Source organism: Pyxicephalus adspersus, chromosome 1 (assembly GCF_032062135.1).
Source record: "Pyxicephalus adspersus chromosome 1, UCB_Pads_2.0, whole genome shotgun sequence".
NCBI classification, from domain to species: Eukaryota; Metazoa; Chordata; class Amphibia; order Anura; family Pyxicephalidae; genus Pyxicephalus; species Pyxicephalus adspersus.
Window position 1 is genome coordinate 7,554,802 of NC_092858.1, and position 18,288 is coordinate 7,573,089.

The following is an 18,288-nucleotide window of genomic DNA, read 5'->3' on the forward strand; positions in this document are numbered from 1 at the left end:
ATATAAATAGGATACATGTATCTAACAGAACTCAAAGGGTTTGTTCCTACTAGTGCACATGTTAATGAACACATTTCTATCTTGTAACATCTTGCAAAATACAGCTCTTGCATTGGTGCACTGGGTTACCAATAATTGCTAATGGTACTAATAATACTCCTTACCAACACACTACAGAAGACAGCAGCATGCGGCTATGTGTAATATAATGGCCTGGGCAGCCTCTTAAAATGAATGGGGTGCTAAGCACAACACAGGGTGATGTTCCATGCAACACATGTGTGTTTAACAAAACCAACAGCAACCTATAGTGGGAATGAGCCCATATGACATCTGCAGATAGCCAACCCCCACCTTCTAGGGGTGTATGCCTACTAAATTACTTCACCAACTTCCCATTGCAGTATCTCAGCCTATAGAAGGTCAGTGTGGGGATGATGTGTCAGTGTCCCAAGCCTAAGTATCAAGGTTCTTTTTTTCTTTCTTTTTATCCAATATTACAATTTTGATTTATTTTGTGGCAAATCCAGAGTTATTCATGCATTATTATAACACACGGAGAGGTCCACAACAAAGGACAACAACACAATGGATCTGATTTTTTTAAGCTCTCCAAGACTGGATAAGATAGCATTGGTGAACTTAGGTGATCAAACAAACCTGAAATGGATTTCTAAAAACCCATTTGCTATTAGTTTGCAAATGTTTTTAAACCTATACCAGATCCATTACCAGATTGCTGGATCAACCAGGTTCTCCCACGATAGTCTATCTTCTTGTCTATCTTCTTCAGTCTTGGGTATGTATCAGGGTATGTGTTTTGTTTTGTGTCTTCATTCAGTTTCAATGGTATCCCAATGTGCAAACATAAGTACAGAAACACATCTAAGCTCAAGCACAAACAAATTGGGTTTCTGTTTGCACTGGAAAAAAATGAGGTGGGTATATTTCAGGCCCTTCAAGATGAGCAATACTCATCGATGCTCCAAAAATGAATGTGTGCCTAAAACAGAACTGTAAAAAAAAAAAAAAAAAAAAAAACACCACTTACCTTTACTTCCGCAGAGCCCCTTGATCACCCCACACCTGACCTCTATTAGGTCCCACGCTGTCCTTGAATCCTCCTTTATCCCAGAGCAGAGGAAGTACCAGGTACCACCATAATCTTTGTTGACGTCACCCGAGAAATCGAGGCTTTGCAAAAGGTGCAAGGAGGCTTTGCGCTCCCCTTCAATCTTTCCTGCCAAGGCAGGGTTATCTAATGTTTTTTATAAAGTAAAAATTTTGGTCTGCTTTAACCATGAATAGGCCCAAATGTAACTTTTGAATTCTGATTTGCAATAACCCCAACATTCCAGAAACAAGCTCAAACTAAGGTATCACCATACAGAATGATCACTGACCTTGACCAGAATAGTGAACTAAATTTCTATTCCTTTCCAGCAGGTATGCAGAAGTCATCCAAAAATATTCTACAGCATTAATCTTTGCTTGATTTTCTTCAGTAGGGGTTAACAAAACAATCTCCATGTTTGTAAAGGGTAGGCTGTGACCAGCACTCTGATCTAAGTCATTTGGTTGAAACAAGGAGAGAAGTCTATGTGTTGCTTCGGGCACTGCATGACGCTAATTTAGGCTGAACACATGTGACTATCAAAGTTCTGCAGTTCTCAGCCACAGCTGAGCTTCGCCCAAACACGCTCTGTTCCCTTTCTTATTTCGCATAACACATCTGCTTACTCCTCTGCTCTTTTGTAGTATTTCTTTGTCCTTCTCATGGGATCTCAAAAGACCTTGTAACTTTCTGACAAAGCGCTTGCCAGCAAATCTGTTTGGGGAGCTATGTGAAATGAGATCCACAAAAATGTCTGAAGCGAACACTTAAAAATGATAAATGCTTCTAAGGTAAGCAAGGTCAAACGTGGGCCCTTTAGAACCAGGGCCAAGAAACAACCTTGGCAGACTTTATGCTCATGTCACTGCTACTGGACTTGTGGCAACTCTGTTGGTTGAACCAAAAATCTACAAAAACCTCTATTTAAAAAAAAAAATACTGATTTGTGGGTAGCTATAAAATTTAGGTGCCATATACATAGTTAGGGTTTCTACAATGTTTATTCTCCAGGCACGAAAAGTCATTATTTTTTTTTTATAAAACATCAATTATAAAATGTAATTTATTATTCATTAAAAGACATACATAAGATATTAGTTGACAATTTTTCCATAGATTCTTTCAATGTAGGTGCTAACAAAAAAGTCTCATTTTTCGACCCATTTCGCAATCATTGCAAATTTATCCTAATGATCAATATTGTTTTTGTGATGTCCCATGCCTTCGGAAGAAGCAATGCTTGCAAAACGTGGCAAGAATTATATTGATATAATCTATGAAAATTTCCAACTAATATCTCATGTGTGCTTTATAATGAATAATAAATTATGTTTTTATAATTTATGTTGTGCAAAGAATAATGACTTTTGGTGCATTAAAAGTCCAATAAGTTTGGAAAACAAACATTGTGGAAACCTTCACCTAAAAGAAGATTCTTCTTACATCATTCTCCAGGAGGTTGCCAGTCTGAACTTAGCTACTATCAAAAACTAGCTGAAGAAGCTTCATACCGCCATTATATAAAAAACACCCTGTTTTACCTACCATGCCGAAGCCATGGCAGGTGGTGAATCCTATGCATCTGCATTGTGGTTTCTCTTTCTGATCCCTGTAGTAATGTGACGGCCTGCAGGTGGATCCACAACATGCAGCTGTGAATAAAGGCCTTGGACAAACCTGGAAGTTATGGATGTTGAAGGTTCTGTTGGAGGCCATAGCTTTGAGTTTTAACTCTCTGCCTGCTGGAGAGGTAAGTGATAACAGTCTATTTTTGCAAAAAGTTTTTTGTAATGAAACTTTTTCAAACAACAGAATTGCCTTAAAACAAAGCTAACAATGATTTACAACATCTAAAAGGTCAGTTTACACCAAAATATTTGCAGATTTTTTTTGAATGTCACTTAGAATAGCTATAGCTTACTAAAGCCTTCTAACAACTTATTTAAGGTGACAGTCAGCATCTAACATTTCCAGATTGGAGCTGAATAGTATTTTAAAAGCACTAACATAGCTCTTGAAAATCAGCAAATGCTTTGTAAAAGCTTGCTGCATACACTGGGCCATAGCCTATTTAAAAAAAGCCTTACAAAAACTAGAAAAATGATCTGAAATATTTGGCTTGATTTAGTAAAGCTTTTAAAAACTAGAGAGCATACACTGTCATTGGTAAAGCTGTGTGATCCAGCATACTGGGAATTGATTTCTTAAAAGTCATTTTATATTTCTTAGCAAATGTTTTTGTTCCTGGAGCAGACCCATTCCAGGTTTGCTAGATGGCCCAGCTTTACTGATGAAAATGTATCCTCTCCAGGCTTGGAATGCTTTAATAAATTGGGTCTATTGTCTTTATTTAAAATAAACTTTGACCAAAGCAAGTTTTATATTCCATACTTGCACGGCCTTGGGCCAGGGCTAGTGCTCATTAGGCCCTATTCCCCAATCTACCTCCACATTCTTCACCTATAGCAAGCTCCTGCTCAAACTCTGGAGGCCAGCACATGAGTTCACACAAGACTCCGTGCACATAGGATGTTGTTTGACGGAGAACCAAGAGCAGGACAGGGGACACAATGGGAGGTCAGACAGTCCAGGATCACTAACCAGGTGATCCACGGATAACGCAGAAAAGGAGAGTCCAGCGGAGACAAGTCCAGGTAATACAGCCAGAGGACAAACATAGGTAATCAGTCCACCAAAAAAGTATCAAGGGGTAAAGAAAAAGCAGAGTCAGGGTCACAGGCAATAGTTTGGCCAGGCAGTTGCACCGTCCCAAATCACCGTTGTCCCCAGCACTTCAGAATGCAATGATTGGTGTCTGGGAAAGAACTGACGGAGGACCAGAAGTACACAAGAGTTCACAAGAGGTCCAAGGACACAATAGGAGATCAAACAGTCCAGGGTCAGTGTTCAGGTGATCCACAGATACACAGTACAGGAGAGTCTAGCAGAGGCATGTCCAGGTAACACAGCCAGACATCATCCCTATTTAATGTACAGTGCAGTGTTATATGCTGGCGCTATATAAATACTATTTATAAATAATAGTAATATTAATATTAATACATAGGTGATCAATCTACCAAACAAGGGATCTGATGATAATGACGAAGCAGATTTGGGGGGGTCACAGGCAATAGTTGATCCAGACAGCAAACAATCACGGGGTCAGGAACCAGGCAGAGTCAGCAACAGGTAATCCAGGTACTCACACAACTAGTAGGTCAGCCAGACTCAACGCTACAATGTGCAACTGGTTTCTGAGAGCCGAAAAGCTATAAAGAACCAGTAGAAATGTAGCCAGCAACTCAAATCCTCTTCATCTGCAAACAGCCTTAATGTATGTGCTGGGTATGCTAAGATGGCACATCCAGGGCTAAAGGGAAACTGGGGATGTGTGCTGCACTGCGATGGATTACAGCTGAAGATCCTAACAATATTATGTTGTGGTATACAGATCACCATCCACCAATCACATTATGACCACTGCACCAGTTTAATGATGTCACAGCCTGGGAGGAGCAAAACGATGACCTGTCACCTTAGAACCAGCCCCTGAGGTTCCCTGTAAATCTCTCATCGTACCCGTAGGCTTTGCATACCTCAGGTTAGGAACCACTTCTCTAGAATTATGCAGGGCATGTCAACAACAAATAAAAAAAAAATCACAATTGTAATTCATGATTATAATTTTCAGTCAAATGAGAATTTTCAATCTCTGCTCACTCATGTTTGTCAAGTGTGATGTTTATTTTATTAATTTTCCTGCATTTGCTTTACTAATCACACAGCATCGAACAAACCTGATTTTTTTTATCTGCAATTTTTCTCTAGAACAAAATTATATTTCTGAGCACATAAAGCGGAAAAAAACGACAGAACAAAATAAACACAAGCAGCTGTTGAATGTCGATGATTTTCGGAAGCCTGAAACACGTCTAGTAGACGTCTATAAATGAGGTGATGTTGAAATAGTCATTTCACAATAAATAATGACAAAGTTTGACTTCCCTGTGGAATCTAATGTAATTATCTACCTTGGATTCATATTTGTGGCTGGGTAAGTGCACATTAATGGGTTTCAGAAAGCATTAGCATTATTCAGATTTTCCAAACAGCTAGCAGGTAGCATCGGTTTATTTATTCATTGAATGAGATATGGGGGATAAAAAAAATAAACCATTTTTTAAAGAAAAGGTGCAGCTTCTTTGGCCACCTTTTTAAACCAAATAGAGAATGGTCAAACAGATTGTAAACAATCAGGAGAGATGGTGTGAGTTATTTGAAATCCAACACCTCCTACAACTCCAGGATGCAGTTTATCCTATTCATGCTACAAATCATAGAGTTGCTAAATACACAGCGCCATCTAGTGTCTAAGCTAGAGATTCAGGTCTATAAGGAGCTAAGGGATGCATGGGAATAAAGGGGAGCAAACCATTTTAGAAGCCGCCACATCTCATTGATCTGGGTTTTTCTACTGGCGATAGTGAGAATATATTTGTTTTATACGCAGCAGCTTCCAGTGGCAGAATTAGCGATTTACATTTGTAGGGAACAAAAGGATGCAGGAGGCAATGTTTATAAACCAAAGAAAACTGTTGTCAAACAAGACACAAATCAAATAGCAAATCACACAAAATGAAGGGGCAACTTTTATGAGTTTTAAAAGCCCCAGTAAACATATTTTTTTTAATTAAGTTATAACATTTACATGTAACTGCTGTGTGCACTGGACCATCTAGTGCCCGGATAGGAAATTGACCTTTGACGGGAAAAAGTGGCACAGTAGGTGGTATTTAAATAACAAAAGAAAACTTATGTTAAACAGTGCTGATAAAGTAATGACTTTAAAAAAAAATAGAAAGTGTCTTTTTTCTCTTTTGGTCATATAATGGCTGTATTCACATCTGTATAGAAAATATGGATGCAGAGGATGATGCTCAAAACAACACACCATATATTTTTGAGTATAAACCAAGAATTTTTTGACCTGAAAATGCTTTTAGAAAAAGAATCTTGATTTATATTAATGTCACCTGTAAAAAGGGTAAACTAATAAAAAAAAAAAAAAAATGAGCCCATGTGATTTTTAATTGTATTTTAAGTTTTCATTTACATATTGGCATTTTTTTGTTTACTGTTTTGAATTTTATCAGCGCCTTAGGTTTATACTTGAGTCAATGCAATCATCCCTATTTTTTCAGGTAAAAGTAGGTACCTCAGTTTATATTCGGATCACGTAATATCTTTAGATATATATGATTTTTTATTTTAAAAAAGCACTTTTTCTTTTGGTCATATTATGATTGTATTTACAGCACCATCTAATACCTAAATTAGGGTTTTACATTTGTAGGGAACAAATGGATGCAGAGGATGATGTTTAAAAAAACCAATGGAAATAATATGTAAAACAAGTTGCAAACCTGAGGACAAACCACATAAGGAAAGGCATCTAGTGGTTTAGAGATTTAAATCTCTAGGAAATTAAATACTAATGCCAAACAAATTCAAATTATTTTGCAAATTTCGCAAACTAGAAAGTAAATTAGGTTGCATATTTGCTTTAGTAAAGTCAACTGTATATGAAGAGCTGCACTTAATTTGTTTGCTTATGTGCAACTGCATCTAGTGGTTAAATCAACTTTTGTAGGGAACAAAGGTATGCAGGGTTTTATTTTTTTAATTTTAGTTGACCAACAATTGCCTGCAATGGTATGAAGAGAGCTAGGGGAAATCACATCTTTACTTTTTTAAATGATTGTTATGGCCATATAGTCTGTTATTCACAAAGAGTTTGCTCTAAAATTTATCTTAAAACATATTGCCTTTAAATAGGGAGCAATGCATTCACCAATTTTACACTTTTGACTACTTTACAATGGCAACATAAATACCAAAAGTGATTTTTTATCTGTCCTCACCTGAGTCTTCCATCTTCCGCTGCCGCCCCTCCTGGGATAATCTTTGTAATAAAAATGCCCGGATCGTCTCCTACGTGAGGATTATCTATACCTCCAGCAATGCTAAATCCAAGGCCAGAATTTCCCTAAAACAATAAAAAATACAAATCAGAATACACATGGTAATGTATTTAAAGATTACAAACTAAACAGAGAGTGCAATAAAGAAAACGTTATATATTTGTGATTATTTTTATTTGACAGACTTGGATGATAGCGTGCTTTCTGTGGTTTAAAGGATGAAATTTTAACTATAATTCTATATACTTTTTATGCACCTCTAATAACATTTCTATGATTGGATAGTAAGAAATGATAGGACCATGCTGTAATACTGTGTAGTAGTCATTTGGCAGAGCCATCAGTGGAGGACAAATGAAGTACCCCCTCTCCTAGCTTCAGCTGGAGGTTAATCTTTCCAAAGTAACAAAAAATCTCCTCTAATACCTGAATATAGGGAAAAATGCTGAAGATTCCTTGTTGTTCATGCACATACAAAGATATATGCTAGACCCAAACGGACTATATTATTATTATAAAAATGTTTACTTTCAAAGTTAATTTTACATTATTGAGTTGACTTGAGTCGGAATGGCACTGGACATAGTATTGCTATTCCACTACTATAGATACTTTGAATTACAGTATAGATCCAAAAAGATCAATGTTGTTTCAATTCTCGACGCGTTTCGCCATTTAGGCTTCTTCAGGGGAGGTAAAGACACATAATACAGAATATCTGTTCATCTTTAGGACGTTTCATTGGAAAGAGTCATCAAAAATTAGTGTTCTAGGGAGGCAGGAATAAAAGATGTGCACTCTATGTGGCTCGCACATGGAATCCACAGCGTGAATTTTTACCTCCCGCTCCAGCGTGCTTTCCGATGACACAGGAGCCAAACAATTGTAAGCAACTGTTTTTTGGGTTTCTTATTGAAAGGGGATGGATTGGACATGTTGGTATGTTGCAATAAAAAGTACACATTCATGAATAATGCAGCACATCCAAAGAGAATTTGGATTACCTTTTTGTCCAAGAAGGATGATTAGAAGAACTGAATAAGATATATATGTTCTAAATGATTTAGGAAACCAATGAAATCAGTCTAATTCAAACCAGGTAGCAGAATTGCATATGACTATTCAATACCCTGTACCAGTACTCAAAATTTTCCCATTCTGTAGAATACTTTCTCTATATTACTCGTATACCAGTATCAGATGCATTAGTACAGTGTGTTTTCTTTAACCTGGGGGCTAATGATCATTAATTGCCTATTATCAAATGGCGGATCGAAAATTGCTCACACAGCCAACTTGTTAATTGCCTCAGATGTATGGCACATTCAACTAGTTCATGATAATTCAATGTGTATTTTTAGAGACACAGTGTTGACAACTAGATAGCTCTTTTGGCCAATACTATTATTCCTAAAATTTTGCAAAAAAAGTTGACTTTGGCTGTGCATGGTAGGAGGCAAATAAAGGAGTTTTGTAGCTGCCACATTAACAGCCCTTTCTGCTGTCATACGTTGGAATCAGCTTTGGAACTGATAAATATGACAACCAAGGTAATCTCTTATCTCTGCTAGAATCTGGGGTCCAAAGAACCCTTATGCTCCCTAGTTCATCCATGCTTCGCAAGCCCCCCATTACCCCTGCTCTCTGGTGAAATGCGTGGGGTTATTAAAGATGGCTGCAATCATTTTATTTGGATGCTACATATAGATTTTTTTTTTCAGGGCAATTTGTAAGCCCCATATCATACCTGGTTAGGATATATCCTGTCAAGCGGCACCTAGTGGTTTGATTACCTTCACTTTTTTTTGTTAATATGTATGCTATTATTTTATATAGTGAATATATTATTCTTTTTTGCCTAAAAAAACCCTCTGTCTCTCATTTACATTTTTTGTTTATATATATTTGGGGTTGGCATTATATATACTCTCTTGTAACAAATGCCTTGAAGAACTCTACTTTTATACGTTATCAATGCATGTTAAGAAGTTATGTCATCACCGCACGGCCAATCAGAGGCCAGAGAATGTGGAAGAGAAGAAGGAAGAAGATGGCATGACCTGCTACGGAACAAGGATAGATGAAGATCCAATGAGTTTTGTTTCGCTTTATAGGTTTGTTTGGACCACCAACTGAAACAGTGGTTACAAAGCATTTCCCGGCAGCTGCCATCTTGTTACTGGCACTACTGCATTGGTTTTTAACACACCAGCATTTAAACATTTTTCAGCAGGTGGTATTGAACAGCTTACTTTTGCCCCCATTGATTTCTTAAAGGCAGCCATGGATAAGGTATTTAATGTAGGACCTCAACTGTAGAATTGCTCATTGGTATGAGGATGCAGAGACCGCACCACAACCTCCCTATCTGTCCAAACAAGCCCTAAAGTTTACAGTCCAAAAAAGTATTTATAGCTCATAGTATAGGTATAAGGGGGAGAGGGGGAAAGAAAGAGGTATCAGGCTCAGGAGGTTTTTGTGCAAAATAAATCAAGTGTGTATTTTTCAAGTTAAAATTAGTACATACATCAAAGGTACATACTTCTTTTAAGTTCAATATCAAATGCCTGTAATTGTCACATGGTTTGGATACTTTAATCTAGACATAAGACTCCTTCCAATGTCATACAAAGTACATATAAAGATTGAAAACAAGGTAAGAAGGGGACCTGTTAAGGTCGCATGATTCCCAACGTGTTTCGCCTGTTATAGGCTTCTTCAGGGGTATAAATTTGCAGCGCTTGTATGATTTGTTTGGTTGGAGTGTAGGTAGGGGGGTAAAAGAAGCAGTATTCAGGCTGCATGCAGTTTGATATGTCCAAGCCCAAAGCAAAAAGATTGTTTAAATGTTGTCCTAGTAGATTAGGTCCAGTTTTAATATTCATATATATGTTTTTTGTTTCATATACCCTAAATAGGGGTTTTGTGAGAACCTAGTCAAGTAGGTATAGATCTATTTATCCTAAAGAAAATGGAGAGGGAGGAGAGGAATAAAGATATCCTTTCTTATGCAGCCAAGAGGGCTGCTAATGTGCTAAGACTTGTAGTTTGTCCATACGACCAGGAAAGAGTATGTAGTAATTTATGCAGCCAAAAAAAAAAAAAAAAAAACTACTTTTTTTTAATCTTTATATGTACTTTGTATGACATTGGAAGGAGTCTTATGTCTAGAATAAAGTATCCAAACCCTGTGACAATAACAGGCATTTGGATATTGAACTTAAAATAAATATGTACCTTTGATGTATGTACTAATTGTAACTTGAAAAATACAAACTTGATTTATTTATTTATAATTAACAAACAGGTTGGCTCAACACAACTTTGATGAAACAAAGACAAGAACCAACACCATAAACGTAACCAAAAAAAAGTAACTTTCTGTAGATGGTTTTGTTACCCCTGCCAGCAGTGAATTGGCAGCTTGTCAGACTTCTAATTTCTAAAGAAACCCAAAGCAGGTAAGGAGAGGGAAATCAAAGTGCTGGGACCAGATCTAAATTGTTTTGTTGCTTCTATTGTGAATTTATTAAGCATTTTTGTACATTGTATATTTTTTATTATCCACACACAGACTGTTTGAAAATCAGAAGTTAGAAAGTCAAAAACTTAGAAGTCCAAATTTCTACCTTTAAAAAACCCTCACAGGATTTTACATTTCTTAGAAAACAGATCAAAACACAATCCTTGGTGTGAAGCGCTGTGAATTCAAACAGGAAATTATCATAAAATACCTAACCATCTGTTATCATTGTTATTTAAAGCTCAATGATTTTACAAGTAAAGTAAATATATTGCGGTCTCCTGTGTGCCACCTTCACTGTGCCATCTGTGAATAGAATACTTAAATTTAAAAAATCCATATTTAGCCAGGTTTAAATAAATACAATACAAACTGCATTTTGATTGATCTAGTTAAGGGTAAAACTGGGTTTTTATTGCAGTCTGTCACCTCACTGGGTAGATTCACCCTGTCCAACGATGTACCAATAGCAAGGGGGTGTAGGAGACCCGCACTGGATACAGCTAGAGTGCCAGCTGTAAGTGCAAACTCCACCACCCAAGGATGCCAGCATAGTTCTGCCACTGACTACACTCAATCAGTGGGTGCCCATTCTAATGCCCAATGCCCTCCTGGATTCCTTCCTTGTAACTCCAAGGAGAGTAGAAGTTAGTGAGAGAAGAGGTAAAACCTCTGCCTTTGCCTGCAGCATTTCGATTGGGTAGAAATGTATTGCCCCCTTCCAAAAAATGCTCTGCACATGCTCATTGCTCATAAAACGTTTTAACCGTGGTGGAGAGGCTCCTTTAGAGAAAATGGGCGCCATTATGAACTGTGGACAATAAACACCTGGTACTGGGCCATGATGAAGCGGAAATGCCTAAACTCCTCGAACTTCTTGGCTGTTTAAAGGCAGGTTCAGGTCTGCCTCAGTATTGAGCGAACCCGCATGGCTCTTGGTGGCTGGCAAGCTCTGTCTCTCACACCACAGCATTGGTTCCTAAAGAACCAGCATTTGCCAGCTGGCGGCTGTAACTGATACTGGTGCCGTTCACTGCTGTCCCCTATTCATTCTCTATGGGGATGCCGTGGGTGGAGGTTACATCTAGGATCACCCAAGAGGTTCCATTGCACAAGAAAGCAGTAACAGCACCACAACCAGTGTGACCATAGCCATATTCTATTCTAAAAAGATTTCATAAAAACCCTTACTGGACTCTGGGCACTTGCACTGTTTCTTACAAGTTTATTGTATGCTGTTTGGGTATCATAGGGAGAGATTTTTTTTTTCACTTTTTGTATTAGGGAAGCAACAAATTAGAGGAAATCTCCCACAAAGAGGGATCTTCTGTTAGAAAGGTGTTCCCAAAACAAGTGTCAACATTGAAATATTTCTTCTCTTGTTCTGTGATCAACTTTTGTATTCTTTTATTTTCATTGTAGATGAGATTGGCCACCAGAACAATGAGGACTTACCTACCTAATGAGGACATAGAGAGCAACAAGCAAACCATTCCCCATTTAAAAACAATTGCTAGGGATGCACTTTCATAGCCATACCCCTTACCATTTTTTTCTTTGCAAAAAAATACCAATAATAACAACAATGCCTTACAAATCAAATAGAAATTGGACCACAGTTTAGGAATTTTGAACTTTCCTCTAGATCAATAGTTAGTATATTGTTATGTGTACATTTCTGAGTAGATGCAGATTTTTTATTATATTTATTGTCATATATTAAACATAGATGTATGTGTACTTTTATTTTTTATTCATTCGTTTCTGTTGGTTGAACTTGATGGACTTCTAGACTTCTCTGTTTCAACCTGACTAACTATATGTTATTTAATTCAAGCCTTTTTGCATTTATTTTATTAACTTATGTTACATTTATATATGCTTTTTTTAAAAAAGAATCCAATGAGATTTTAATGAGCTATTGTTTATTCATTCCAGTGGGATATAACATAGAGAAATGCTTACCTTACTCTTTGCTCCGCAAATAGCCAGTTGTCTCCCCCAGTACAAATGGCAAACAGTTGTTTTTTAGGAAGTGCCTAAAGTGTCTTGATCTTCTTGGCAGGGTTACCCAGGATTATTAACAACTAGAATGACAATTTGTGAGATCTTTGTGCTTGGGTTTGGAGCCAATTTGTTATTTTTCTTTTTAGATTTTGTTAGTTTAGTTTTTATTCAGATTACATTTGTATATTATATCACGTCAATGAAACACATGGACCTAAAAGATTCACTCCAGTTCAAATTCCCTGCTTTATAAATACAGCCTGTAAAGTTCCAATTTAAACTGACACAACTATCATCTGCCAGACCACCTGGCCAATGCTAAAGTTGCCAGGTTTCCAGTCCCATCCTACGTGCTTAATTCTGGCAGAAGTGGGGAAGGCGTATCTACCTGCCAGAGGTGCCTTATCATCCTCAGCTCAGCCAACCACATAAAGGCAATTTCCGAACGCTTCTCTCCAAGTCGCAAGTTATGAATTCAAGTGGGAATGGTTATAACTTGTGACCGGTCTCCTTACAAACTAGTATGATTAAACTTTCTCCCGCAGTCCCCTTTACATGCTAATTAGGTCATTAACAACACGAAAGGCGAAAACGTTAAGATAAGTTGCAATGAAACATATTCATCCTGAAAGGACAGTGCAGAACGTTGCAAAAAACGCGAGTAAAAAAAAACAAAAATTACATAAATTATGAGGAATTGGCTCGGCATGAATAATGCAGCAGGATTAGGGACAGTCATTCTATGTGGGAGTTTAAACTGCCGTCAGCTTCGGGGCTTGTTTCATTACGGTGATGCACAACGTGTCCCCGAGCCCTTACGCAACCCCCTTGTGAATTGGCTACATTTGATTTAGTGCCACATGAGTGCCTAATGAGTCTTGTGCTGGGAAAATAACTCTTTATGCTTTGCTACATTCTTAATGCATTTATGTACCAAATCATTTTGCCATCTACCTGGTGAAATCCTTCATGTTTACAGGGCAATTCATTTATGTAGCATCTATCAGGAAAATATTTGATTGACCTAATGGAATAATTGTAATATCTCTGATTTGGAGGGACTGTCCCAAACTTCCCAACTGTCTCTGATTTGGAGAGACTGTCCCTTTTCATGCCTTGCAATTTTTTGGCAAGATTTTGAGGGACATTTCCTCTTTACACTGTCCCACTGTCTCTGATTTAAAGTGACTATTCTTTTTTACACAGCCCAACAATCTCTGATTTAGAGGAACTGCCTCTCTTCATACCTTTCAGCTGTGCCTAGTTTTAAACGACTGTCTCTTTCATACATTCCAACGGTGTCTGATTTGGAGGGACTGTCCTCTTGATAACCACCAACTCTCTTTGATTTAGAAGGACTGTCCTTTTAATACCTTTCAAGTGTCTCTGATTTTGAAGGACTGTCCCTTTTCATACCTCCCAACTGTTTCTAATTTGAAAGGACTCTCCTCTTGGTAACCAACCAACTCTCGTTGATTTAGAGGGACTGTCCTTTTTATAAATTTTAGGTGTCTCTGATTTGGAAGGACTGTCCCTCTTTGTACCTCACAATTGTCTCTGATTTGGAAGGACTGTCCTTCTTCATACCTCCCAACTATCCATAATCTGGAAGCTCTATTCCTCACCATGACTGACCTCATACCTAAAGTTTATCATTCTGAGATATCTCCTTACTGTCTTTGATTTGGAAGGACTGTCTTTCCTCATGTCTCCCAGTCGGTATTTGAAAGGATCTTCCCATTTCATACCTTCCAACTCTCCCTGGTATAAGGGGACTGTTCTTTGTCCTTCCTCCCTTTTTTTTTAAATAAGTTGTCTTAATAAATGTTTTCGTGTTATGTAACACACATTACCCAACTTGAACCTCATGAATGTAAATGGGTCCTTAGCAATCCTAGGATCTAGCCAGATAATGGTGACTATTAAGGTTTTCAGTTCAGAAGTCCAGGGCAAGATAAATATATTTTCCATTTTTTCAATATTTCTTTTACTTTTCAGTTATAATGCAATAATTTCAGGTGGGGGAGGTTCAATATATTATAAGGGAAGTGCAAGTTTAAGTGCAAAGTTTTCTTTAAGGAGCTTAGAGTAATAATTGCATATTAGACATAAAATTCCATTTTGTATTGGATATAGCACTGGCAAATCTGATCCTGAATCAAATTCTTTAAGATACAATTATATTCCTTTGTAAATGATTAGCTTTGTGTATGGCTCTTAGCAATCAATATTATGGTAACAGCACATTTTGGAGATATAAGGGACTATACATTTCAAACTCATTAAGGATTTTCTGTATTCTTGCTCCAATACATCCTCTAAGCTGAAAGGATTGTTGCCATAATTATAGTTGTCTCAAGAGGGAGAGATCAAAAGTTTCACTCCAGGCGAGATAGCTTTAACATAAAGGACTACGTATAGATTTTATGTCACTTCAAAAAACTCTAGAGAATAATCTGACTTTCTAAGGAGTTCTGGAACTCACTGTCACAGACCAGTACACCATGCATAATGAACTCGTGCTGCCGCCCGAAGACATTTTTATAGAGTGAGTTTGCCCAACATTTATATTTTGGACAGATGCTAGAAGAGACCTGGTGCTCCATTTATTAAGCCCTAATGATGTAAATTTATGTATTTTAATACTTTACCTGCCAACAAATCTGCATTACATTCATGAGATTTAGACAGACAACTCAGACTGGAAACATTTCTTTATTGTGGTTAAAGCAAAATTGCAAAAAAAAATTCCTAAAAAGGAGTAAAATTACAGCTTTAGCTGCTATTGTTACTATTGATGACCAAGATGGGTCACCCCAATCCTTCTAAACCCTGGTGCCCCAGCACCCACCCCACACAGTGATAGGAGAGCCAAGTCACAAACTCATTGCTCTGTATTGTCTCTCTAATAGCCTGACTTTTATCAGCACATTAACTGATTGGGTTTGATTTGTTAAAGCACTCCAAGACTGGAAAAGATAGACTATCATGGGTGATCCAGCAAACCTGGATTTCTGGAAAAATTCTGCTATCAGTTGGATTAGATTTTTCATCCTGAACCAGAACCATTCCAGGTTTGTTGGATCACCCAGGTTCTCCCATAATAGTCTATCTTCTCCAACATTGGAGAGTTTTAATAAATCAAGCCTATTGGCTTTTTGTGTTGCTCTTTCCTCTCTTAACTAAACTTCTGCTATACAGGGACTGTAAACCTAAACCAGACCAAATTAAGGTACCTACACCTTAACATTTTTAAAACATGTTTGATAATGTATTATTAATAACAGAAGTTGTGAACTTTATACCTGACCAGAGTTGGAAAACAGAATTAAAGTTCAACTTCTAAAAATGCATGATTAAGTATATAATTATTAAATATTGTGCCGTGTCCCTCCTACAAAAATAACTCCTACCTGCTTGATCGCCCCAGGAACCTGTCAAAAAAGTTGTGCTGTGCATGCCAGGATATCCAGCATTCCCAGTTTCCCCTGTGCATGTCGGGAATAATGAATTTCTGTGCTCCTGTGTGAGAGTTATGTCATACCGACCAATAATATAGCCAAAGATCATTTTCAGTAAGAGAACAAGAAAAAAGGTGGTGGCGCCCTGAGACGGAACAGTTTGTATTGCAGGTTTATTTCCACTTTAAGCTTCAGAGTACGGTAATTATAACAGATTCTACATACTGCATCATCAGTGGCTAGAGAAAAAAGATGCCAGGTTCTAGAAAATATGGCAAAGAGGAGACAAAATAGAGGCCAGACGTTCTCGAGGGGGATAAACTAAGAGTTTGCCATAATGCACAGCATTCATGCACATCATGACTTTAAGTGATTCCGGGGCCACTCAAATTGCCTATATTCAATACACCATAGATGTTGTACATTCTAGTTACCTCCTCATTTATCTTCAGTTGGTTTGCAAAATTTAAACAAAATTTGCTCATTACTTTTGCAGGTGGAAAAGTCACAACCAAAAGTTGCCCAGGAACTGACCAGAAGGGACACTAAAACGCGTAGATGCCCTTATAATGGAAGAAATGGTTAGTTGATTCTGTGTCTTGGTCTTACAAGTCATAGAACATTCCGGTGTACCACAGCGATAAACAGCCAAGCTACTGCACACAAACAATTCTGCAGAAAGTCATTATTATTAAATCAATATTAAAAAAGCTGAAGTTGACTGTGGGCAGAATAGAATTTCTTAGCAACTGTGTCTTTCCATTCATCTCTGCATCTCTTAGTCAACACTTTTTTCTAAGGCAATCTGTACAAGTCTTGCTGTTCTTGTATACAGTTCACTTTTCCATCTTCAAACAAAAACACTTATGAAAGCTGAAAAGTTTTCAGAAGTAAAGCTAGAAATGTCAAACTACCAATGACATCCTCATGACTCTCGGCAGGTCGGATCTGAGTAATATCTTTGATGAATCCGAGGTCTGTGATTTATAACAAGAGATGGATGTGAATACAAATGAAGGTGAAAAAAGTTCCATATACTGTATTGCATGTCTGCTGAAGGCCAGCAGAAGCTGCATTCGGTTAGCCAAGCTTGATCCTTCTACACTGGGTTTTCATTGACTGTGTTCTTTTATAATACTCCATAATTCCCATTCCTGGTCACTTCATGGACCTCACTATTTCATGGGCAGACTGGTCACACTGGGTTAGGTCAAATACCACATATCAATGGCACCTATCATTGGGCAACCCATTACTGAAGTCTAGCACACACGGGTTGATTTTTTCTTCCATTCTGATAAAACAATAAGAACTGAAAGAAAATCAGCAGATGGCTAGTGGTAAGCAATCCAACTTTGGGTTTACAATATTTAGGTGATATTGATAAGAAGGTAGGAATATTGTGTATGTGTGCTGTGGTTTGAGCACACTGCAGCTCCAGTTACTGTGAGTAGGTGTTGGTAAATGGGGATGTGATAATAAAACTAATTGAGTATGGTTATGTTCCCTTATAGTCAGTCATTGGTTAACATAGTCAACCCCTATACATTGCAACATATCTTGAGGAAAAAGAGAAAGAGAAACAGACAAACGTTTCGGGGGGGGGGGGGGGGGGGATATTTATCTTATTTTGCAAACACAAACAATAAATCTTATTTTCAATTCTTTTTCAGAAACAAACAGTTAAGTAATCTTAGTTACCCCCTACCTCATTTCTAAACACGAGGTAACATAGGGGTGTATACAACTATACTACTCTATAGGGGTACTCTATAGGGGTACTCTATACAAACACTCCAATTTTTGTAGTAACATCATCCTATTCAGTTCTTAATGACCCAACGCTTTTCACCTTATCAGCTTCCTCAGGGGAGCTTGAGAGAGGTACATTTTGGGTAACGATAGGAGTAATTTGAGTAACGATTGGAGTGTGTTTCTTGGATATTGCACTTACAGGTGCATTGGGGTTGTTCATTATCTACATTAATCTTAGGAAGCAGTTCTCTTAGTGTAATTTGGAGCATCTGCTAGAAGCAGTCTCCTGCTGGTGTGCTTATAATCAGAGAAGGAGAGTAAATGCGTTAATCCGTACGGCTTTTTGGAGTCTAGCAAGGGTTGGTACTGGTCACTTCACGGTTACGAAAATTAATGTGAGATGTGGCCAGACCATGGGACGTGCCAAAGCTGACACAGGATACA

General features: G+C 37.7%; 1 protein-coding gene across 1 annotated transcript in view; it reads right to left on the reverse strand.

The window, feature by feature from the left end:
- Window positions 1-18,288, reverse strand: part of DLG2 (discs large MAGUK scaffold protein 2) — a 767,759-nt gene that overhangs the window by 272,173 nt on the left and 477,298 nt on the right. The window contains exon 8 of the mRNA XM_072398627.1: window positions 7,039-7,163. Coding sequence (XP_072254728.1) covers window positions 7,039-7,163 — 125 coding nt within the window. The remainder of the gene's footprint in view (window positions 1-7,038; window positions 7,164-18,288) is intronic.